Here is a 25,336-nt window from a genome sequence, read left to right as displayed (position 1 = left end):
CTGCCCTTCCCTGTCTGCGCTGGCATCACACCACAGCAACTCTTTGTCCTGGAAACAACAGATGGTTCCACAGCAGTGGTGGATTCCAGTTTGCAGTTTCCAATGCTCCCGGGAACATCCTGCCTATGCCTCAAGGGCCCTGGAACCGGCCTGCGGCCCCTCCTCAGAGGCCTGGGTCCAGCTCCATGGGGCCTCCTCTTCCTATTCCCCAGGCTGTTCCCCAGCTCTGAGTTGGTGGCTGCTTCCTGCAGTTTACCTCTCTCCTCCATCCTTTAGCAGTTCTGCCTTTTCAGTTCTCGAATACCAAGTTAATCATTCTTTACATTAAATTCTATGTACTCAGACAGCGAGTGCAGTTTATGACTGTCGACCATTTCCCATGATCCAAACAGAGCCTAAGATATGGCCAAAGGTCAGTAAGGAATAGGTATTAGCAAAGCCCGGATACTCCAAAAATGGAAAACCCGTTTAAAAATGCTATCAGGTTTCTAGTGGAGGTGACAATATCAATCATCCTAGCATTATTTCCCACAGTACAATTACCACAGAGGTCATAATGCTAAAATTGTAAAGAGTTTTGCATCCTCATGACAAACATGACACACTGATGACAAACAAACTATACCAAAAATATCAGTAAAAGACACAAATTAAAGATGGAAAATCAAGAAAAGAATGGCAGATTTCTTTGGAATAATACACAAAATGAAAATTAAGTACTCTTTTCTGATAAATTCAATGGTAAGTATAATATTTACCTTTAACTGGACTCTCTGTGCACGTGTTTCTTCTATTTTCTGTCGTATTTTATCTTTCCTATATTCTTCATAAGCAAATGGATTCACCATCAGTTTCACCTTTTCAAAATGAAAAAAGTTTTTAAAATAAAAGAATGGTATTTAGTAATATCATTTTCATACACACCACGACAGTTATGCCAAAGAACAGGCAGATCCCCTACAAATCCTATGTATGTTTTATGAAAGTGCGAGTAGTGAGGAAATGGCCATAGACTGCGCATTAGTTACCTGAAACATAATAACTGTAGTTTTCTGTTTACCTTGTGATAGAGTCTTATATCCATGAAAAACCCATGCATATATGCCCGGAGGAAAGGAGATCCAATGAGGTGAGTGAGCCCTGGGAAAGGTCAAACAGAAGACAGCAGGTCCTTATGCAATCTTCATTAACATTCAACAGCTTTTCTTGGGCAACAATTTGATTATAATAAGATTTCACTTCAGACTAAAAATTTAAGGATTAGAATTACTAATCTTCTTTGATATCTATAGAGAACATTTAATCTACTTCAGCAATATCATCCTTATTTTAAATGTAATAATACTACACACAAAAATGATGAGAAAGTCCTTATGAACTAAGACAAAGAGGGTTCCCTTATACCCTCTGAGTGGTCCTCAGATTTTTTATTTCCCCAAACAAGTTCAATTTAGAAAATAATACTGGAGATAAACAGTAAGTTGCCAAATTGAAATGAGGAGAAGGGAGAGAGGAGAAACATTGTCATCGGACCATTTGCAAAAACAAAGGACACTCACAAAAACAATGTAGAAAGAACCGTCTTCCAAGAAAGAACAGCTGACAAATTCCTACCACCATATATAAACATACATACATGCATATTAATACCATATCACATATGAACTCCTCATCAGGGACTAATGAAAAGTCCACTGCCAGTCAGCATTTGAGAACCCTGCCTCAAACAATACCTTTCACAGAGTGTCCCAGTTTTAATAGGCTACACTTAGAATTTGTGGTGCTGGCGGTCACATAAGAATGCTCTGACTACGTCACAGGAATTATTTATTAATTCCAAATACTGACACAGAAAAAGATTGAGACTATCTTCAAAATAAGTCCACATGTGATGTACTCACATGCAGAACATTTATGGTATATGTCAGCGGTCCCCAACCTTTTTGGCACCACAGACTGGTTTTGTGGAAGACAATTTTTCCACGGATGGGGGGAGGGATGGTTTCAGGATGAAACTGTTCCACCTCAGATCATCAGGCATTAGATTCTCACAAGGAGCACACAACCTAGATCCCTCACATGTGCAGTTCACACTAGGTTCACGCTCATACGAGAATCAAATGCCACGCCTGGCAGGAGGCGGAGCTCAGGCGGTCATGCTCACCTACCACTCGCCTCTTGCTGTGTGGCCCGGTTCCTCATAGGCCACCGACTGGTATGGGTCCATGGCCCAGGGGTTGGGGACCCCTGGTATAAGTGACTGTCTTTCTAAGGAAAACATTACTCTAATTTCCAAATTTTAGAAATATACATCCATCTAGACCTGAAAATCAAGTACTGAGCAAAATCATATAGTAGTATAAAATAGTATACGTTATAGAACAACATAAAAAAGAAAATTAAATTTAGGATATTCTCATAACGGAATTCTAAAACTTGACTAGGAAAATACTGTCATAGAATTCATTAGGTTAATAAAACTATGGGGTTTGAACTTTCACAACGGAGTCTTAACAAAAGAGGGCTGAGCCTTAATGAAATGTGAATGTATACAACTGCACATGTATATTCTCTAAATCTTCTTCAGGATAAGGGTCTGATTAACCACTACATTATAAAATACATATACCAGTGATTGCAAAAGTAATTTTTTGTTTCCTTTAATAATGTCACAGACTCCTCCCCCTCCCCCTCCCCCTCCCCCTCCCCCTCCTCCTCCCCCTCTCCCCTTTCTTCGGTCTCCCTCTCCTTCTTTTTTCGGTCTCCCGCTGTTACCGAAGCTGGACTGTACTGCCATGATCCGGCTCGCTGCAACCTCCCTGCCTCGGGCTCCTGTGACTCTCCTGCCTCGGCCTGCCGAGTGCCTGGGATTGCAGGCGCGCGCCACCACACCTGAATGGTTCTTGTATTTTTGGTGGAGACGGGGTTTCGCCGTGTTGACCGGGCTGGTCTCCAGCTCCTGGCCTCGAGTGATCTGCCTGCCTCGGCCTCCCGAGGTGCTGGGATTGCAGACGGAGTCTCGCTAACTCAATGCTCAATGGTGCTCAGGCTGGAGTGCAGTGGTGTGATCTCGGCTCGCTGCAACCTCCACCTACCAGCCTCCTGCCTTGGCCTCTTAAAGTGCTAAGATTACAGCCTCTGCCCCGCCGCCACCCCGTCTAGAAAGTGAGGAGCATCTCTGCCTGGCCGCCCATCGTCTGGGATGTGAGGAACCCCTCTGCCCGGCCGCCCTATCTGGGAAGTGAGGAGCGCCTCTGCCCGGCCGCCCATCGTCTGGGATGTGAGGAGCGCCTCTGCCCGGCTGCCACCCCGTCTGGGAGGAAGGGAGGAGCGCCTCTGCCCGGCTGCCCCGTCTGGGAGATGAGGAGCACCTCTGCCCGGCCGCCCCGTCTGGGAGGTGAGGAGCGCCTCTGCCTGGCCACCCCTTCTGGGAGGTGAGGAGCGCCTCTGCCCGGCCGCCACCCCGTCTGGGAGGAAGTGAGGAGCGCTTCTGCCCGGCCGCCCCGTCTGGGAGGTAAGGAGTGCCTCTGCCCGGCCGCCACCCCGTCTGGGAGGAAGTGAGGAGCGCCTCTGCCCGGCTGCCCCGTCTGGGAGATGAGGAGCACCTCTGCCCGGCCGCCCCGTCTGGGAGGTGAGGAGCGCCTCTGCCTGGCCGCCACCCCGTCTGGGAGGAAGTGAGGAGCGCCTCTGCCCGGTTGCCCCATCTGGGAGGTGAGGAGCGCCTCTGCCTGGCCGCCACCCTGTCTGGGAAGTGAGGAGCGCCTCTGCCCGGCTGCCACCCCATATGGGAAGTGAGGAGCGCCTCTGCCCAGCCGCCCCTTCTGGGAGGTGAGGAGCGCCTCTGCCCGGCCGCCCCGTCTGGGAGGTGAGGAGCGCCTCTGCCTGGCCGCCACCCCGTCTGGGAGGAAGTGAGGAGCACCTCTGCCCAGCTGCCCCATCTGGGAAGTGAGGAGCGCCTCTGCCTGGCTGCCACTCCCTATGGGAAGTGAGGAGCGCCTCTGCCCGGCCGCCCACTCTGGGAAGTGAGGAGCGCCTCTGCCTGGCCGCCCACTCTGGGAGGTGAGGAGCGCCTCTGCCTGGCCACTCCGTCTGGGAAGGGAGGAGCGCCTCTGCCCGGCCACCCCGTCTGGGAGGTGAGGAGCGCCTCTGCCCGGCCGCCACCCCGTCTGGGAGCAAGTGAGGAGCACCTCTGCCCGGCCGCCCCGTCTGGGAAGTGAGGAGCGCCTCTGCCCGGCCGCCACCCCATCTGGGAGGAAGTGAGGAGCGCCTCTGCCCGGCTGCCCCATCTGGGAAGTGAGGAGCGCCTCTGCCCGGCTGCCACCCCGTATGGGAAGTGAGGAGCGCCTCTGTCCGGCCGCCCCGTCTGGGAGGTGAGGAGTGCCTCTGCCCGGCCGTCACCCCGTCTGGGGGGAAGTGAGGAGCACCTCTGCCCGGCTGCCCCGTCTGGGAGATGAGGAGCACCTCTGCCCGGCCGCCCCGTCTGGGAGGTGAGGAGTGCCTCTGCTCAGCCGCCACCCCGTCTGGGAGGAAGTGAGGAGCACCTCTGCCCGGCCGCCCCCTCTGGGAAGTGAGGAGTGCCTCTGCCTGGCCGCCACCCCGTCTGGGGGGAAGTGAGGAGCGCCTCTGCCTGGCTGCCCCATCTGGGAAGGGAGGAGCGCCTCTGCCCAGCCGCCACACCGTCTGGGAAGTGAGGAGCGCCTCTGCCTGGCCACCCCGTCTAGGAGGTGAGGAGCGCCTCTGCCCGGCCGCCTAGTCTGGGAAGTGAGGAGCGCCTCTGCCCGGCCGCCCAGTCTGGGAAGTGAGGAGCGCCTCTGCCCGGCCGCCCAGTCTGGGAAGTGAGGAGCGCCTCTGCCTGGCCGCCACCCCGTCTGGGAGGAAGTGAGGAGCACCTCTGCCCAGCTGCCCCATCTGGGAAGTGAGGAGCGCCTCTGCCCAGCTGCCACCCTGTATGGGAAGTGAGGAGCGCCTCTGTCCGGCCGCCCCATCTGGGAGGTGAGGAGTGCCTCTGCCCGGCCGTCACCCCGTCTGGGGGGAAGTGAGGAGCACCTCTGCCCGGCCGCCCCGTCTGGGAGATGAGGAGCACCTCTGCCCGGCCGCCCCGTCTGGGAGGTGAGGAGTGCCTCTGCCCAGCCACCACCCCGTCTGGGAGGAAGTGAGGAGCACCTCTGCCTGGCCGCCCCCTCTGGGAAGTGAGGAGCGCCTCTGCCTGGCCGCCACCCCGTCTGGGAGGAAGTGAGGAGCGCCTCTGCCTGGCTGCCCCATCTGGGAAGGGAGGAGCGCCTCTGCCCAGCCGCCACACCGTCTGGGAAGTGAGGAGCGCCTCTGCCTGGCCACCCCGTCTAGGAGGTGAGGAGCGCCTCTGCCCGGCCGCCCAGTCTGGGAAGTGAGGAGCGCCTCTGCCCGGCCGCCCAGTCTGGGAAGTGAGGAGCGCCTCTGCCCGGCCGCCCTGTCTGGGAGGTGAGGAGCGCCTCTGCCCGGCCGCCACCCCGTCTGGGAGGAAGTGAGGAGCGTCTCTGCCCGGCCGCCCCATCTGGGAAGTGAGGAGCGCCTCTGCCCGGCCGCCCGGTCTGGGAAGTGAGGAGCGCCTCTGCCCGGCTGCCCCCTCTGGGAAGTGAGGAGCGCCTCTGCCCGGCCGCCCCGTCTGGGAGGTGAGGAGCGCCTCTGCCCGGCTGCCACCCGGTCTGGGAGGAAGTGAGGAGCGCCTCTGCCCGGGCGGCCCGGTCTGGGAAGCGAGGAGCGCCTCTGCCTGGGCGGCCCCGTCTGGGAAGCGAGGAGCGCCTCTGCCCGGCCGCCCCGTCTGGGAGGAGAGGAGCGCCTCTGCCCGGGCGGCCCCGTCTGGGAAGTGAGGAGCGCCTCTGCCCGGGCGGCCCCGTCTGGGAAGCGAGGAGCGCCTCTGCCCGGCCGCCCTGTCTGGGAGGTGTACCCAACAGCTCCGAAGAGACAGCGACCATCGGGAGCCGGCCATGAGGACGATGGCGGTTTTGTTGAAAGGAAGAGGGGGGGAAGTGTGGGGAAAGGAAGGAGAGATCAGATTGTTGCTGTGTCTGTGTAGAAAGAGGTGGGCATAGGAGACTCCATTTTGTTCTGACTAGGAGAAATTCTTCTGCCTTGGGATGCTGTTGATCTATGGCCTTGCCCCCAGCCCCATGCTCTCTGAAACATATGCTGTGTCAACTCAGGGTTAAATGGATTAAGGGCGGTGCAAGATGTACTTTGTTAAACAGATGCTTGAAGGCAGCATGCTCTTTAAGAGTCATCACCACTCCCTAATCTCCAGTACCCAGGGGCACAAACACTGCAGAAGGCCGCAGGGTCCTCTGCCTAGGAAAACCAGAGACCTTTGTTCATGTGTTTATCTCCTGACCTTCTCTCCACTATTATCCTATGACCCTCCCATATCCCCCTCTCCGAGAAACACCCAAGAATCATCAATAAATACTTCATAAATTAAAAAAAATAAAAAAAATAAAAAATAAATAAAAATAAAAAAAATAAAAAAAAGAGTGACAAAAAAAAAAAAATAATGTCACAGAATTAATCCAAGTTAGGTCATAAATAAAAACCAAGTGAAGCGCTTTTCATAGCGAAACAATCCTAACCTGAGAATCAGATGCAGCAGCATTTCCTACAGTTAACTCCATGGATCACTAGTCCCAAGAGATCTTCTGAGAAAAAAGGGCTCCATGGTCAAGTAAGTTTGGGAAATGTTTCATACTTTCCTCCTGTTTGGAGATTTACAATGTATGATGGTATTAAAGGCTCTAAGAAGTACGTGAGGTAAAGAAATTGATTTAACTGTGCTTAACCTAGCATTTCCCAAACTTATTTGCCACAAATCTCCTAAAATAACAGGGTGCTGAACATTTTCCAAGCATTTTCTGATTCATTCTCCAGGCAACCCTATGAGTAGGGACCAATATTATTCCCATTTTACAGATGAGGCAACCAAGGCTTAAAGAGGCTAAGTGAATTGGCCAAGTTGTGCAGATATTAAGTGAGAGAGGTGGGATGTAAACCCATGTCAGTCTACCTGTAGTGCCCACAATATCAGCCACTATGCTATCCACCCAGTCCTTTTTACAGATGTAATTTTCCAAAGAACGCACTGTGGGAAATACCAAGCTATAAGATCTCCTATTGGCCACATCCGGAAGAGCCAGAACTTGCAAATCTTCAATATACTAATGCTGCACTAAAAATAATCTTAGGAAGTAAGGGAAGTTCATTACTTACTTCTACTCTTAAGATATTCTATTTAGAAGGTTTTATATATTATGGGGAAATGATAAAAGCTCACTTGACATCAAAAGATATTAGTAATATACATAAAATGCTTTCTAGTATGACTGTCATTTTGTTGAATATCTATTTCTATAGTTTTAAAAATGAGCAGTACAATTACTTTTTAACAAAATATACCTAAACTTATATAACTGCTTTCTTCACCCAAAATAAACCCAGTAAAGTGACTGAAAAAGAACCCGAAATGTACTAAACATAGTAGTTTTTAAAAAATCCACAAAAGAACAATGACCTTTTTTCATTCAATTTAGGAATGTAGGTGAGTGTGACACAGCATATTATGAAGATTACGTTGGAGACATTAAGAAGGCACTGCAGTAAGAAGGTCCTATTTCATTCAAGTCATTTTTTAAAAGGCTAAATTCAGCTCTTTTTTGGGAGTAACTGACAGAAAGTAATTCTGCCTGGATTAATTGTGCTATGAGATATGGGTTAAAAAGGAAGTTTAATTAATCTAATGGTAACATGATTCTGTTTTAGTACTCAACTGTTGTTGCACATCTATTTGTTCCAAAGACAACTAAGTTGCCTTGCCTTGTACAGAATGGATCCTCTAAGTTTTCCCACTCTCAGTAACTTCTGCTGTAGCCCTCTGGCAGCAGCAGAACAAGATGAGCACCATCTACTCTAACCTAGAGGAGTGCTAGGCAAGCAGGCCCAACATGTCCTGCAGGGGCTGGGATGGCTGGGGGAAGGGCATGGACTCTTGGATTTAAAGCTCAACTCTCAAGTTTACTACCACTGAAACTTCTGGCAACGTACATTTATCTTTTTTTTTTTTTGCCTCAGTTTCCTTATCTAATGGAATCATAATAGTACCCAATCCATAGGGATGAGAAGATTAAATGAGTTACATGTAGAACGCTTAGAATACTGCCTGCACAGACTGGGAGCAGTGGCTCACACCTGTAATCCCAGTACTTTGAGAGACCGAGGTGGGTGGATCACCTGAGGCCGGGAGTTCAAGACCAGCCTGGCCAACACGGTGAAACCCCGTCTTACTATGGTGCATGGTGGCGCACATCTGTAATCCCAGCTACTTGGGAGGTTGAGGTAGGAGAATGACTTTAGCCTGGGAGGCGGAGGTTGCAATCAGACAAGACTGGGCAACTGCACTGCAGCCTAGGTGACACAGCAAGACTCTGTCTCAAACAAACAAAAAAAAAAGAATACTGTCTGCACATAGTAAGCCCTATCTCATAAGTATTTGCTGTTCTTTTAAGACACTTCTTGGCTTGTGACCTTTAAACAGAAAGTAACTATTAAGGTTCTTCTACATCTGAAGTTTCAATGTATCACTTCTAAGTTTTGGATTGAGTCTTTTATAACCAAACCTAAAAGGGAGGCAGGAATCATTTACTTGCCGTCTCTGAGACATTTTCAAAACCTTATTATACTTCAGATAATACTGGGGGAAAAAAAATCACTGCTTTCGTGACAATTTTTTTCCTCTATATAGCTAGTATGCTAAAAGAAATTATTTGCTAAAATAAATTCTCATTTAAAATACAAAAAAGCTTCAGCATGTTAAATTTACTTGAACTTTTCTCTAAGGAGAAAGGTTACAAATCTGACAATTTATAATATGTTTAATATCTGATTTGGCACAAAGGGAAGATTTGGGAGATGAGGTAAACATGGCTCAGCCAATTCTCATGTTCAAAACTCAAAAAAAAAGTAGAAATAAAGTAATTACGTAATATTTTATCACAATTTTTTTTTTACCTAAATTTTCAAGGTCTTTCTTGGTGACAAATTTATAATCATCATAGACTGTGCTTTCTGGATTCTCTTCTAATTCTTCGGTCAAGTTGTCTAAGAAGGAACACCACCGAGGAGCAGGACCCAAAACCTGTTGGTGTTTATGAGAAGGTCAGCAAAGGCACAGTTTACCATGCCATCCAAGTCTGAGTTATTTATAATCAGATTTTGTTAAATATGATTTCTAAATCCTTTTTCCTATCAGAAATATTGACAAATGGCTGCAATATGTATAATGAACAAGTATATAACAGAAGAGAATAAACAAAGTAGTAAATGTTTAAGCTTGTAAGAGAAAATCTCACTTAGTCTAGGGTGCAAAAGTATGAATGAATGTTCTTATATTAGCACTATCAAAGTACAGATAAATAATTCAGATACTTATAATAACATCCATCCATTCATGTATCACCTCCTTCCTTCAAAATACTACTAGAATTCTACAAAAGCATTATTTGGTACACTAGATTTTTTAAGTTTGCCAAACAAAAGTCTAAAAGAAAAATTACCTTTTTAAAAAACCATATTTTTTATTATTATTATTATTATTATTTTGTAGAGATAGGGTTTTGCCATGTTGCCCAGGTTGGTCTTGAACTCCTGAGTTCAAGCAATCTGCCAGGCTCAGCCACCACACTCGGCCCAAAATTACTTTCTTTTAAGATTTTTCAACTAATTACTTGACAATTACATTCCATTCTGCATGGTCCACTTCATTTAATTCATTTAACTCATTAAAAACTAAAATTCTAGACTATAGTTAATGGCAATATATTGTATTCTTGAAAATCGCTAAGAGAGTAGATTTTAAATGATCTCATTACAAAAAATGGTAAGTACTACGTGAGGTGATGCAAAGGTTAATTAGCTCAATTTAGCCATTCCACAATATATACATGTTTCAAGACATCATGCTGTACACAACAAATACATATAATTTTTATTTGCCATTTAAAAATAGTTGATTTTTAAAATTTCTGTATAAAGAATTCCTCAAAACTAAATGGGTGACCAGGCTCCACGAGTTATCCCAATGAAAGGCTGAGGATCAAAAGGCTGAACAGAATTATAACCAACTAATAAAATATGAATCATTAAGTTTGTAATCCAACTATGAAAAAATATAATCCAACTACTTTCATAAAATACTATGATCACTTTGTACATTTTTGCTATTGATACAAATCTTTCCCAACAAAATGCCACACCCGCTGAGGTCAATGTATGCCAAAGGAAACCTGCTCAGTCAACAGAGAAGATATGCTAGTGAAATCCTCCCTCAAGCTAGAGGTATTCCAATGAGAGAACACTGGGCTCGGGCAAAATGGAACTTCCAGTGACGACTTAACCTGTTTATTTCAGCAGCAATCAAGCATACTGGAAAAAACCCAGAAATCATAATGGAAATGACTAAATCTAGCTTAGACTTTCTGAAGAAGGAAAGGCAGAAGGAAGAGAGTTATAACAAAGAAAAACAGCCCCTGTTAACACCCTCTTCAAATAAAAAGAAAAGCAAATGTTAGATATGGCCATAATAATTTAGTTACATTATTTTGCCTGATTAGAAAGAGTGATTCTCTTCACCTCAACACAGCTATGGTACTCATAAACATGAAAAAAAACTCAAGTATATAGAGTCTTCCACAGAAATTTCATATTAGTGCAATCTACAATTTTTAAAAATAGAAGTAAAGGTTTTTATATACTAAGTGGTTTGACTCCAACCATAAAAGACAAACCTTCAAGAAATGCAAGGCATTTTTAAAAAATTCCATATAGAACACTTTTTAAAAGAACTGCTATGGTTTTAAGCAATTTTAGGACAGTAGCTTTAAGTCAACAACTAAATGCTACCACATACAAAGCACTGTGCTAAATTAAAGACACTGACCACAATCTCCCTGAAGAAGTTTAAAATCCAGCTGAAGCACATGTGTGCATTTGCATGTCCACACGCACGCACATACACACACAATGTGTGTGCAATGAACTCAGACTGCACTGAGTCCAAGGGGAAGATGGCTTAAAAAAAACTAGGGAAGGCTGGGACACCAAATAAGTCTATTTGGAAGGACTTCATGGCCGGGCATGGTGGCTCACGCCTGTAATCCCGGCACTTTGGGAGGCCGAGGCGGGAGGATCACGAGGTCAGGAGATTGAGACCATCCTGGCTAACAAGGTGAAACCCTGTCTGTACTAAAAATACAAAAATACAAAAAAAAAAAAAAAAAAATTAGCCGGGCACGGTGGCGGATGCCTGTAGTCCCAGTTACTCGGGAGGCTGAGGCAGGAGAATGGCATGAATCCTGGAGGCAGAGCTTGCAGTGAGCCAAGATCACGCCACTGCACTCCAGCCTGGGCGACAGAGCGAGACTCCGTCTCAAAAAAAAAAAAGAAAGGACTTCATGTTGGAAGGAGCACATGAGCAATCTAGGAAAATCACAGGCATCTTCTGAAGCCGAGAGAGTTGAGGCCCTTGTAACTACAGGGGTATCTGCTTCCAGTGAGTCATTAACCTGCAAATGCAAAGCTCTATCAGATAATGGTGTACTCCCTAAAACAGCAATCTTTTCTTTTCTAGACAAGATCAAAGTATGCTATTATTGCTTTTTTAGAATATAATATCCAAGATATTGTCCTCTGAGGAGAGACATCTGTTTTGTTAACTGCTGAATTTTTAGTACCTAGAACAGTACCTGCCAAATAGTAGATGCTCAATAACTATGTGATAAATAAATCTATTCATGTATAAAACACATATGAATTTCATATGCATAAAGTACTAAAACTGAAAGGGTCCTCTCTGGCAAAAGTATTTCTAAATTGGTCTAATATTCCTTATTCAGATAAAAACACTCAAATACCTCACCATACAGCTACTGGGTATATGAATACATATGGTGAAAGTTAGATCTATCTTGACTCCTATACAAGGGTACACTGTTACCCAAAGAACCTCAAAATAAATTGTTCCACCTTTTTAAATCAATCATAAACATCGGCTTCAAAGACAATAAAAAGATTATACTGTGTGCACTGACTTTCGGAGGTGAGGGGTAGGAATACTAAAACAGTCTAGATGTGAATTTACTTGCACATAGCCCTCTTTTATAATGTTCCACAACATTCTTTCTGATTATCTAGATTTTAACGGAAGTGGTTTAAATTGCCTGTCGGGGACAGGTCTAGTTATGGTAAATAATCTCTGCAATCAGATTCATGGCCATCAAATTTTCTAGGAAAAAATATTTCCATCAAAAACAAAATTAAATCTAGTAGTTGACCTTATTAATCACATTTCCTGAGTTCCTTTTCAGAGAAAAAACATCAAAACCACCATAACAAAGTTGAAATTATTGATTTACACCGGTATAAAATGCAGGTTTTATCCACATTAGACCTTTCCTCAGAGGCCTACCATTAAATTTCAAAAACAGTGGCCAGCTTAGCCAATAAGGAGGGCTCAACCACAGGCACGTCACACTCTCTGATGTAGCCACATCACAGCGTCAATGTGTAACATGTCTTTGTTGCCTTCACAGCCATAAAATATGTTAAACCTCAACTAATCCTTTGAAATATATTAATTTACTTTCTAAATTCCACATTTTACAACTTGAGGAAAACATCCTTTTTAGCCATATATGGACTATCACTACTACCTCAAACTTTCCAGGTTTCCTGTCCTGCTCTTACATTGCTGTACTCTATGCTTCAGTCACACCATGTTGCCCACGCTGTGGTCAATTTATAAGACTTCCTTTTTTTCTTTTTATTTTTTTAGAGACAGGTTCTTGCTGTGTTGCCTAGGCTGGTCTTGAAACTCTTGAGAGCCTCCAGAATAGACAGAATTACAGGCAGTGGTACTGTGCCCAGCAAATATTTCTTCAACTCGCAGGTCAGTATTAATAAAAGTAGAAAATTGAAAACTGATTCATCAGATTGCTAGAAAGGGATAATGTGGCTCCCTTAGCAACTTTAATGATAATCATATCAACCAATCTAAACGGAAATACTTGATTCTCTAAAATATGAATCTTTATGTACCAACATGCTACAAGAAGGCCACAACTCAAATGCAGCAAAGTATCTGCTTGTGCCAATCTACTTGAGCAGAAGAAGCAATTTTAAAGGACATGAAAATACATGCCATGTGCCCAAGATGATCACTGCTTCTATGATTACAATTTGTCTTTAAGATGTTAATTATAAAACTCAAAATTATCATGTATTCCTGTAAAGGACTACAAGTGGGGAGGAAAAAGGGTGAATATGAAAAATCTTAGGGGCCAGGTGCAATGGCTCACGCCTAATCTCAGCACTTTGGAAGGCCAAGGCGAGAGGACTTCCTGAGCCCAGGAGTTCAAGGCAGCCTGGGCAACACAGTGAGATCCTATCTCTACAAAAATACATACTGTTGGCCAGGCACAGTGGCTCACACCTGTAATCCCAGCACTTTGGGAGGCTGAGGTGGGCAGATCGCCTGAGGTCAGGAGTTTGAGACCAGCCTGGTCAACACAGTGGAACCCCATCTCTACTATAAATACAAAAATTAGCCAGGCGTGGTGGTGCATGCCTGTATCCCAGCTACTCAGGAGGCTGAGGCATGAGAATCGCTTGAACCCGGGAGGTGGAGGCTGCAGTGAGCCAAGATTGTGTCACTGCACTCCAGCCTGGGTGACAGAATTAGACCCTGCTTCCCTGCTTAAAAAAAAAAAAAAAAAAAAAAGATTGTTAAAATTAGCTGGGCATGATGGCATGTACCTGTAGTCCCAACTATTACCCCAGGAGGGTGAGACAGGAGGATCCCTTAAGCCCAGGATTTGGAGGCTGCAGTGAGCTATGATGGTGCTACTGCCCTCCAGCCTGGGCAACAGAGTGAGACCCTGTCTCTAAGAACAATAAAAATAAAATAAATACTCTTAGGGAGCTGAAAGAAGATACTCCTTCCCTCACTCTACTTTAGAAAAATCACTGTGCTACATCCCAAAGCTGTGCTGAGACAGAAAAAAAGATTGAGGATTACCAGATAAATGGTTTTAACAGATCAAGGGTGATTAAAACAAAAACAAAGTACTATTAATATTATAGACAACGAACCAAAGTCTACTAAACCAATACAAATGTCATCATTTTTTTCTGCTTACTTATAATGCTACTGAGTATGACAAAGCCTTTCATTATCTAACGTACTATTAATGGAACAAATAAGAAAATAATTGATAATATAGAACAGCCATTAAATTTGAAATTATCTTTTTTTAGAAATACTATTTTTTTCTTTGAGACACAGTCTCCATCTGTATCCCAGGCTGGAGTACAGTGGCGTGATTTAGGCTCACCACAACCTCTGCCTCCCAGGTTCAAGCGATTCTCATACCTCAGCCTCCTGAGTAGCTGGGATTACAGGCACTCACCACCACAACCAGCTAAATTTTTGTTGGCCAGGCTGGTCTCGAACTCCTGACCTCAGGTGATCTGCCCATCTTGGCCTCTCAAAGTGCTGGGATTTCAAGAGCGCCCAGCCTAGAAATATTCTTTTACAAGCCTGGGCAATGTAGTGAGGCCTTGTCTCTACACATTTTTTATATTTTTTATAAAAAATATTAAAAAATTAACCAGGTATGGTGGCATGTGTCTGTGGTCCCAGCTATTCCTGAGGCTGAGACGGGAGGATCACTTGAGGTTGAGCTGCAGTGAGCCATGATCACGCCACTGCATTCCAGCCTGGGCAACAGAATAAGACCCTGTTAAAAAAAAAAAAAAGAGAAAGAAGACCAGAGAAGACCAGAGAAGAGAAGAGAAGAGAAAAGAGAAGAGAAGAGAGAAAGAAAAAGGATCACATGGAAAAAGGACCTAAGTAAATTATTCTAATTTCAGGAAAAAAACTGAAACCATGAAATGTAATGAGATAGATTTTAATTCAATTTTTATTCATCACGTATTTATTAAATTCCGTATTTATTATGTTCCAAGTACAGTATACCCTATAAAAATAGTAGAATGAAATCCAAAAGGAACAGAGTTGTTTCAAATATAGCAATACTTACGTGGAAGGACTAAATGATTCTTAATTACTTCAACTTCATTCATTCATTCAAAAAGTTAACTGAGCATTTGATAAAAGTTAAGTGCTAAAGTCAAACATAAGTAAGTGGAAAACAATCAAGTATAATACAATGGGATTAATGCCAAAACAGAAATTTTTAAAAGGTTCTAGGAAGCCCTTTATCTGCTGAGGCCGATCAAGATAGCTTTGCAAGGGGCACTTGAGCAAGGCCCTGAACAACTGAGAGGCTATGGTTTCATAACCAGTAAAGCTTAACTGCCATACGTTAGAATGTAGTGCTACATAAAATTAATATATTTCACTGATTAATTACACAGAACATGTTTAGTTAGGAGAATTGTCATTTTTACCTTTTAGTGATCTTATACTATTACAATCCTAGAAATTCAATTTAAACTTTTATGTTATAATGACACTATTAAATCAAACAGGTAAGAACTACATTTACTAACAGCAACAGGGAGTTTGAATATAAAAGTTTTTTTTACCACCTAGCAACCATATCAAGTATCTAGTTATTTTATTATAGAACTGTTTTCAGGACACTCTAAAAATAGATATAAATATCAGTTCTGGAACTGGAGCAATAATAAAAACAATAACAACAATAAAAATAATAATAGCACTAGCAACCCACACTCTAAGAGGTAGAGGGTTTTTATCGCCCATTAGAATTTTTTTTTTTTTTTTAATAGGAGTCTCACTCTGTCACCCAGGCTGGAGTGCAGTGGCACGATCTCAGCTCACTGCAACCTCCGCCTCCTGGGCTCAAGTGATTCTCCTGCCTCAGACTCCCTAGTAGCTGGGACTACAGGCGTGCACTACCACGCCCAGCTAATTTTTGTATTTTTAGTAGAGACAGGGTTTCACCACATTGGCCAGGCTGGTATTGAACTCCTGACCTCGGGTGATCCGCCCACCTCGGCCTCCTAAAGTGCTGGGATTACAGACATGAGCCAGCGTGCCCAGCCCCCTATTAGAATTTAAATCCAGGTCTAACCAGAAATCTGTTACCCTTACTGTGAGGCCATGATTCTTTTTGGGAAACAGGATCTTGCTGTTGCCCAGGCTGGAGTGCAGTGGTATGACCATAGCTCACTGCAGTGAGGCCCTGATTCTTTAACAGAAACAACTGAAACCAGAGTTTGAAACAAATAACTTTCTGCATTTTAAAAAAGTAATACAGTATGTATGCTGTATATAACAAAAAATCTTCAGTGAGGTCTGGGTCAGTGGCCCATGATCAAACCACATTAACATCTCTGCAGCAAAACCTACACAAATTCACACCAGTGATTTGGGATAAACACAGACCTACAAAGAAATTCATTATTTCACGTAGGTTGAAGTCCTAATGAATCAGGTCCAGTCAGGGTTCACCACAGGGTTATAAACAAACTTTCAAGGCTTTTTAAATTTCAGAATTGCAGATAGGAGATGATGGAGTTGTACTATAATGTATATACACACTATACATAGCTACATATGGTAAATATATACTAAATATAGATATACTATAAATATCACTGACCACTATTATGATTAATTATAATTTTTCTAATTACCTAGCCTGCATCTCCTGTGGGAAAATGGGATTTTGCCAATTAAGAAAACCAACTCTGCATATAAACTCAAAAGAAAATTTTCTTTTCCAGCTTTTCTTCCATTATTGTTGGAAAGGCCTCACTAGCAGCAGCATGTATTTTCAAATTCTGACAGCTGAGGCTTAATAAATGATCATAAACCCAAGAGAACACTGGGTGAGCCAGAGGGAGTGGCTGTGACCTTAAGCATATAATTGCATTAGCAGCAAAATGAGCTGCCTAATTGCACATACAAGTTTACATGCATTTGTGTGAGTAATTATGAGTCATTTAAATGTACTCTACTTGTAGTGTTTTGTTCTTAAAAATCAGATTAGCAAAGAAGCAATTTAATTTCAACATTTTAAAAGATTTATTTTTAAAAAAGAAAAACTATTACCCGCCATGACTTAATATTTGAAAAGATAATTTAGGGACTGAAATGAAATAACAAGAAAAATAAGGCCAAGTTAAAAAAAAAATTGTTAAGATTCCTTAAGCCACGATCTCACTAATAGCCCATCAAGCAATAGTCAATCTATGTGACACTACGAGTAGAAATACGCATGACAGAGTGCCTTCAATCAAGGGCTAGCGGAGACAGGACGCCCCAAGCAAAAATTTAAACACCAAATTAAAACTGATGTTAAGAAACACAGAGAGCTTTCGGTTGATAATGGTACCCCCATCGCTGTCAAGCCTCTTTAAAATGACAGTAAATGAATTTTAAAAGGGATTAACCTTTAAGGACAAAAAGAACTGAAGAAGAAGATGCAGTAATTTAAGAAACTTAACCTGGTAAACATGAGAGCTTACAGAGGTGAACAGCAAAGAGAAAAGATTCCTCTCTCAGAATCCTTGGGACAAGAACTTCAAGGCTCTAAGCACGGGGGACGACAGGATGAGTGAGGCACAGGCCCTAATAAAGGGGGAACAATGGAGCTGATGAACACCCAAATCCCCACCATGCCTAAAGAGACCAGAAGATAATTCTCTGGAGGAGGGGAACCAAAGCTGCCCTATGTGCGGGGTGGGTGGGGAGTATGCCACCAGGCACAGGTGACTTGAGCTGTGGGGCTAAAGTCAGGACAATTAATGGCAGTCTAGACATCAAACTGTGGGACCCTCGCCTCCTTTTCCCAGCCTTTGGAATGCCAAAGTCAAGCCTATGCTGCTGTGCGTCCACTCTACCAGCCCAAACCCCTAACACCTCACAACAAAACTGGGGGATTCTTCTCTGGAGAAAATGAAAGGTCCTAGAAGACAGACTTTAAGATATTGATATCTGGGTAGTCATTAGCTGAAGGGTCCACATGAAAACTACCAGTGGACAAGACCACCCTGCATTTTTTTTTTTTTTTTTTTTTGAGACAGAGTCTTGCTCTGTCACCCAGGTTGGAGTGCAGTGGTGCGATCTCGGCTTACTGCAACCTCTGCCTCCTGGATTCTTGTGCCTCAGCCTCCCAAGCAGCTGGGATTACAGGCGTGTGCCACTACGCCTGGCTAATTTTTGTATTTTTAGTAGAGACGGGGTTTTACCATGTTGGCCAGGCTATTCTCAAATTCCTGGCCTCAGGTGATTTGCCCGCCTTGGCCTCCCAAAGTGCTGGGAGTACAGGCATGAGCCACCGTGTCTGGCCCCAGTTGGCATTTTAGCACGTCATTCTTCATTTTTTTGTTTGTTTTTTTGAAACAGGGTCTCAATTTATCACCCAGACTAGAGTGCAGTGGTGCGATCTCAGCTCACTGCCACCTCAACCTCCCAGGTTCAAGCAATCCTCCCACCTCAGCCCCTCAAGTAGCTGGGACTACAGCTGTGTGCCACCATGCCCAGCTAATTTTTGTATCTTTTGTAGAGATGTAGTTTCACCATGTTGCCCAGGCTGGTCTTGAACTCCTGAGCTATAGTGATCCACCGGCCTCGGCCTCCCAAAGTGCTGGGATTACAGGAGTGAGACACCATGTCTGGACCTCATTCTTAAACAAGAACAGGTTGCGTAAGCTCCCTCCCCATTCACTTATTCAACAAAGAGTTACCTCCCCATTCACTTATTCAACAAAGAGGGGGGCACTTTCCCCCTCTCTAGATACTCAGTAACAAAACACAGAACAATCCCCACCCTCAAGGAGCTTACCTTCCAGAAAGGGGAAACAACAAACAAGGGAGAGGCAGTGGAGAGTATGACAGACAGAGACTGGTGCTGTGGAAACTGAAGGAGAGAAGGCAATGAAGAATAGAGGGGAAGGGGAGACGACGGACAGGGACCCAAGGGGCAGGAGGGAGTGACCCTCAAGACTACCTGACAACTACAAAGGCCTAGAGGTTGGAATTGCTTGGCATGTTTGTGGATCAGTAAAAAGACCAGCCCAGTGTGGCTTGAATAGAGAGAGCAATGGTGAGCAGGGGCATTCACGAGGATCACTCTGGCAGAGGCTGGGCGACTGACTGGTTCCGGGCATTGAAGGAAATCTCTGTCTATTCATTAGCTGACAGTTCGGCAACAAGCAGAGACTTCAGTGGTCACACGTTAGAAAGAAATCAGATTTTACAGAATTAGTCCAGGAGTCACTAAACAAACAAACAACCACAAACCCTGGGGACCTGGGGGAGGGACTGAGTTCCATAATTCCTAAATTATGTTATTTAAAGCATCCAGCTTCCAACCAAAAAATTACAAGACACACAAAGAAACAAGAAAAGCAGGGTCCATATGCAGGGAGGGGGAAAGTTGCCAGAGAACTCATCTTTAAGAGACTAGTTATTTCACTAAGTCCAAACACTGGACTTAGTAAAAACTGGACAATGACATTCATCCACTGATGAATGGGTGAACAAATGTGATATACCCATACAATGGAATGTCACTCAGCAATCAAAAGGAATAAAGTACTGAGACATGGTACAACATGGACGGGCCTGGAAAACATGCTAAAGAAAAAACAGACCACATACTGTATACGAAATGTCCAGGAAAGGCAAATGTATACACAGAAAGTAGGTGAGTGGTTGCAGGGGCTGGGAGAGGGAGGAGAAGGAAGAAAAACTGGCCTGGGGTTTCTGGTTAGTGTGACAGAACAGCATGGAATTAGTGGCAACCACTGCACAACTCTGGACTGTACACTTCATGTTTCCTTTTTTTTCCTTTTTTTATTTGAGATGGGGTCTCACTATGTTACCCAGGCTGGTCACAAACTCCTGGGCTCAAGCGATCCTCCCACCTTAGCCTCCCGAGTAGCTGGGATTATGGGTGGGTACCACAGAGCCTGGCTTAGGACTATACACTTTAAAAGGATAAACTTCATGGTATGTGTATTATGTCTTTAAAAAGCTGTTGTTGTTTTTTTTTTTTAATGAATTAAGGAAGTTATTATGTCTCCTTAGTTTCCTTTAATGTAGGAGCCCCCCACCTTCACTGACTTTCAGGATGCGGACATTTGCTCAAGGCTCAGGCCAGAGCTCTTAGAAAGAGCCCTGATTTGCAGGGGTCCCCACAGTCCTCTGCTGATCACTGCTCATAATCAGATCCAGTTAAACGTTTCTGGTGAGAATCACACAGGCAATGCTGTGCCAAAAGAATACTTCAGACTATTTCTATACTATAAGCGATTGGCTCTGTATGATTAATATTTGCAGTCATGTGTTTACAGCACTTTATTTTCATATTTTTGTATTTTTATTTTTTTTGTATTTTGGGTATAAAATGAGGTTCCATGAAGGTGGCCCAGTTAAGGTTTGTCTGGGGACTATTTGCCAGGAGCTACCCCGGTTTAGGAAGGGAGGCCAGAAAAATCTAAGAAACATTTATTCCCATCTACTACCCCAATAAACAAATAAATTGGAAAGACGGTAGGTTTGAGGATGGGGCACACCTCAGTTTTTTTCAAAGGGAGGTGACAGGAAACTACTTTTTAGCAAACTTATCTGAAAAGACTATGCCTACACTCTGCTATTTCACCAACCAAAAATATATACAAAATCAGTTCACTCCTTTTCCTTTTTAAACTTTTAACGTTTACTTGAGGAGCTGGAATGTGAAGGAAGCTTCTGGGAAACCAAAGGAATAATAATTTGCTGAAAACTAAATTCACATACCTACTGGAGGTTTATAAACTTTGAACTTAAGCAGGATTCAGAACATGCAAGCTTGGTGAAAACTAGATATTCCTAAAACATTTAGGAACAGGACATACAGAGTTACTTTCAAATGAACCACTGTAGTATGTATGTAGGTATGTATGTACATATGTATTTATGAGACAGAGTCTTGCTCTGTCACCCAGGCTGGAGTACAGTGGCATGATCATAGCTCACTGCAGCCTTGATCACCTGGGCTTAAGTTATCCTCCTGCCTCAGCCTCCTGAGTAGCTGGGACTACAGACATGTACCCATGCCTAGCTAATTTACTTTATTTTGTAGAGACGGAGTCTCACTATGTTGCCCAGGCTGGTCTTGAACTCGTGGGCTCAAATGATCCTCTCACCTTGGCCTGCCAAAGCAATGGGAGTATAGTTGTGGCCACTGTACCTGGCCACACCACTGTAGTTTAAGTGTGTGAAAATTTTATTCAAAATCATGAAACTCACTCATAAAACAAATCTGTTAAAGTTCTCTTTTAAATTCAAAACTGGATCTAACTTATTATTCTAATCTGAAGTAGAATAAAAAGCTTTACATATCTGTCTGCTTTTCATGAAACACTACAAATGACATGTTAAATAGCATGAAAAAATCCTCAGCTGACATTTTTCTTCAATTCTCAAGGAAGAAAAAGAAAATCTGAACACAGCCCCAATCTTCTTCAAAGTCCACTGTTAGCTGAATAAAAAAAACAGATGTTTATTTTAAGGTCTCCTATTCATTCCTTCCTGAAGAGCCTGGCCTTGCACCTCGGCTACAAACGGTCATTTGATGTTTATCATCATATTACACTTGAATTCCAGTGCAGTTTCCTAGAGTTCACTTCCAGACTTTGCAATAACAATGACTCTAAGCAATGTTAAAGTCCTCTACTTCTATCCTTTTCCTCTCCCAATTTCCTAACTACACCAAATGCTGAACTTGCCCACATGCACATGCACACATGCCCCAAGGATGCTAAAGGCACTACGCCAATTTTTTTACATGAGAATGTATTTATCTTTTTGATCACGCACCTGGTAATGAGCATCTCCCAAGATCTTGTTTTGTCATTTTATTCCTGCCAAGAGTTAGTAACACAGATGGTTTGGTGTGTTATCCTTAGCACATCAGTAGTTTCCTGGTTCTACTCAACTTCCTTGCAGGCAAAAGTGTTTATTAATAACTTTTCTGCATATTCTTACTGCTTTCTAATTCTTAATTTTGAAATCTATGTAAAAACTAAGGGTACCAATATATTTAAAAATACCCAGTGGGGGAAACTCAGCAGAAAAAAAGGAAGAGCAAAACTTTAAAAAAATTATATGTACACTTTTATTCAAGGTTCTATACCTCAACAGTGCTATTCTAGGAAGGTGAAAAAATATTTTAACACCATTTAGCAGTTACTGATTATCTTGGGGAGGCGGTCATGCACAGAACTAGGAAATCCTGAAGAACATATTTTAAATTCATACAAAATAAGATTTCCCATATGCTCCCCCAAATAAAGCTGAAGGAAAGCAAGCATGATACTGGCACAGCAAAGGACGTAAAGGAACTCAATCTGAACTCAGTGGAATAAAATGTGGTCAACCACAAAAGTACTTAAGTAGAGTCTTAAATATGCATAGTTTCCTCTGAGGTGATAAACAGGATTCCCACAAACATGTGATAATATTTAGAATCTCACTAAGACGTATATGTGGGTGTGCATGACTGTGGGAGGGAAGTAGTGTGTATATACTGTCGATTGTTGTTGTTGTTGTTTTTGAGACAGAGTTTTGCTTTATTACCCAGGCCGGAGTGCAGTGGCATGATCTCACTTCACTGCCACCTCCACCTCCTGGGCTCAAGCGATGCTCCTGTCTCAGCCTCCTGAGTAGCTGGGACCAAAGGTATGCACAATAACGCCAGGCTAATTTTCTGTATTTTAATAGAGACGGTTTTGCCATGTTGGCCAGGCTGGTCTCGAACTCCTGAGCTCAAAAGATCCACCTGCCTCGGCCTCCCAAAGTGCTGGGATTACAGGCATGCGCCACTGTGCCTGGCTGCTGCTAATCATTTTTTAGTGAAGTTTTAGGATAGATCCAAAAGACTTCATGTAAAATCTAAGCATCTTCAAAAAGAATATGAAGAGCTTTATTTAAAAAAAAAAACCATACACATAATGAAATCTTTAAACTCCGAAGGAAAAGAAAGTGATGAAGTTTGATAGGGATGGTGGTGAGAGGCAAAAAAACCAACTGCTATAATTCAATCAAAAATTTAACTTTGGGATGTGGTGCTTCATGCCTGTAATCCCAGCACTTTGGGATGACAAAGCAGGAGGATCCTTTGAGCCCAGGAATTCAAGACCAGCCTGGACAACATGGTGAGACTCCATCTCTATAAAAAACAGCAAAATTATCTGGGTGTGGTGGCACATTTCTGTAGTCCTGGGTACTTGGGAGACTGAGGTTGGGGAATCACTTGAGCCCCGGAATTCAAGGCTGCAGTGAGCTGTGATCAGGACACTGCACTCCAGCCTGGGCAACAGAATAAGACCCTGTCTCAAAAATAATAAAAATAAAAATTAACTTTGGGCTCCTAGGCAACCAAGGCAAAAGGAGATGCACAGTAAGGTGGACAGATACCCTTTACTTGCTAAAGGGAAGTATGCTGATAGATCTGGAAGGAGAAATTCTCTGTTGGAACAAAACTCAAGCAGCATAATATAGACCTTTAAGGGAGTCTGGCAACAAAATACATTTCTTTGAGAGGCTTACAGAAGTTCAACATCAAAGAAAAATCATTAACTATAATTGATGAAGGCCAAAGTAATGTGGTCTAAGGAAGTAGCCTAATGATCTCACTTGACTCTGGAATAGTTTAGAGCTATGCTGCCTAATAAGGCAGCCACTAAGCCACTTGTGGCTTATTTAAGTTAAAATTAATTAAATGAAGGAAAAAATTCAGTCCCTTAGATGCAGTACTCACATTTCAAGTGCTGAACTGCTACATGTGACTAATGGCTACTACATAGGACACAGCAGATATAGAACGTGTCCATCATCACAGAAACGCTGGTGGCAGACTTTGGTTTAGAGAACTGGACAGCGCTGGTTTACAGAACTGGAAAATGTAGATGGTAAACAGTTATACAGGAAACTATGTAAATAAAGTATGATATATCTACAAAACAAAACACTATGTAACTATTAAAAAGAGAGCTTGATTTACGTGCTGACCAAAATGATATTGTTAGTGATCAAAAAAACCTTTGAGAGTAACATAAGGAGACCGACTCTGCTCAAGCCCCACGCCAGTGCTGTGCGCGTCGTATGTGACCTGACTGCACAGCATGTGCACCAACTTGTTAATAACTTGTTAATAATGGTAATGAAGGACTTTTATCTTCTTCGTTATGTGTTACTACAAGGTTAAATTTTTTTTTTTAGTTAGAGCGTTTTTCAAAAAAAAAGAGAGAGAGAAAAGAAAAAATAAACACCCCCAAAAGAATACAGGCACAGATGCAGATACCAAGTGGTGAACAAGTCCCGTACACTATAAAACTGAAACCTCAATTATTTCAAATACTCTGTAAAGGAGCAGAGACCTGGCCCCTAATTCAAAATTGAGGCTATTAGTGAGCACTCAAGTCAGTACTAGTGCTGCTGGCTGAGAACAGATATTCAAAGTGTAGACAATAAAGATGATTTTTTTTCTTCAGAAAATTCAAGAACCTAACTCATAACCTTTGACCTTTTCCATGGAGATGAACCAGAAAAACAAAAGCTCAAAACTCCTCCCAGGAAGCAGTTTAACTCATATATATGAAGAGTTAGAATTAAGACAATTCGACATGGCCAAAACTGAATTTAGTATCTACTCCACCTTATCTCTGTGAATGGTTATCACCGCGCATTCAGTTCCCCTCTCTCCCCGCCATCCATCACTCCCCACGAATCACCACACTCTATGAGCATACTCCTTACTGTCGCTCACACCCAACTCTTCCCTCACCATGCCTACTGCCTTAAATGGGGCCCTCATTATTTTTTCTAATCAATTACAGTGTGTCCTATCCCTGGCTTCCAAAGCCAACCCCCATTATACAGGCAGAATAATCTGACACACCTATCTGATTTCACTCCCTTGAATAAAACCCTTCAAAGGCATGCCACTCTACTTGAAGGAAAAGCAAAAATTTTAACATGGTACAAAAGGTTTGGCTTTAAGTCCTGTTCCTTAAGAGCCACTGAAAAACCCAAGCTCCTCCCAAACAGACTGAACGGACTCGGGCTCGTGGGTCTTACTTCAGCTCCCTCTGTAAAGGATGATCTCCCTGATTCTGCCACCCTTCTGTCCATCATCACTGCCTAATTCCTGAATATCCTTCAAAATTTGAATGAAACATTACTTTTGGGAAAGTGACTTTCTTACCTCTTGTAAGATCCTGTATACCAAAGTCCCTTATCACCTGTACTATCTGTTCCTTTACTAGACTATCAGCTCCTAGG

At 43.4% G+C, this 25,336-nt stretch overlaps 1 protein-coding gene across 1 annotated transcript in view; it reads right to left on the bottom strand.

Moving 5' to 3' along the window:
- The window catches only part of NOL10 (nucleolar protein 10), a 121,296-nt gene that overhangs the window by 29,827 nt on the left and 66,133 nt on the right, over positions 1–25,336 (bottom strand). Inside the window, exons 14-16 of the mRNA XM_002812290.5 lie at positions 9,028–9,154; positions 1,061–1,140; positions 759–857 (exon numbers count right to left, since the gene is read on the bottom strand). Coding sequence (XP_002812336.2) covers positions 759–857; positions 1,061–1,140; positions 9,028–9,154 — 306 coding nt within the window. The remainder of the gene's footprint in view (positions 1–758; positions 858–1,060; positions 1,141–9,027; positions 9,155–25,336) is intronic.

The sequence above is a fragment of the Pongo abelii genome, chromosome 12 (assembly GCF_028885655.2).
Source record: "Pongo abelii isolate AG06213 chromosome 12, NHGRI_mPonAbe1-v2.0_pri, whole genome shotgun sequence".
NCBI classification, from domain to species: domain Eukaryota; kingdom Metazoa; phylum Chordata; class Mammalia; order Primates; family Hominidae; genus Pongo; species Pongo abelii.
This window is presented reverse-complemented; position numbering and strand designations above follow the sequence as displayed.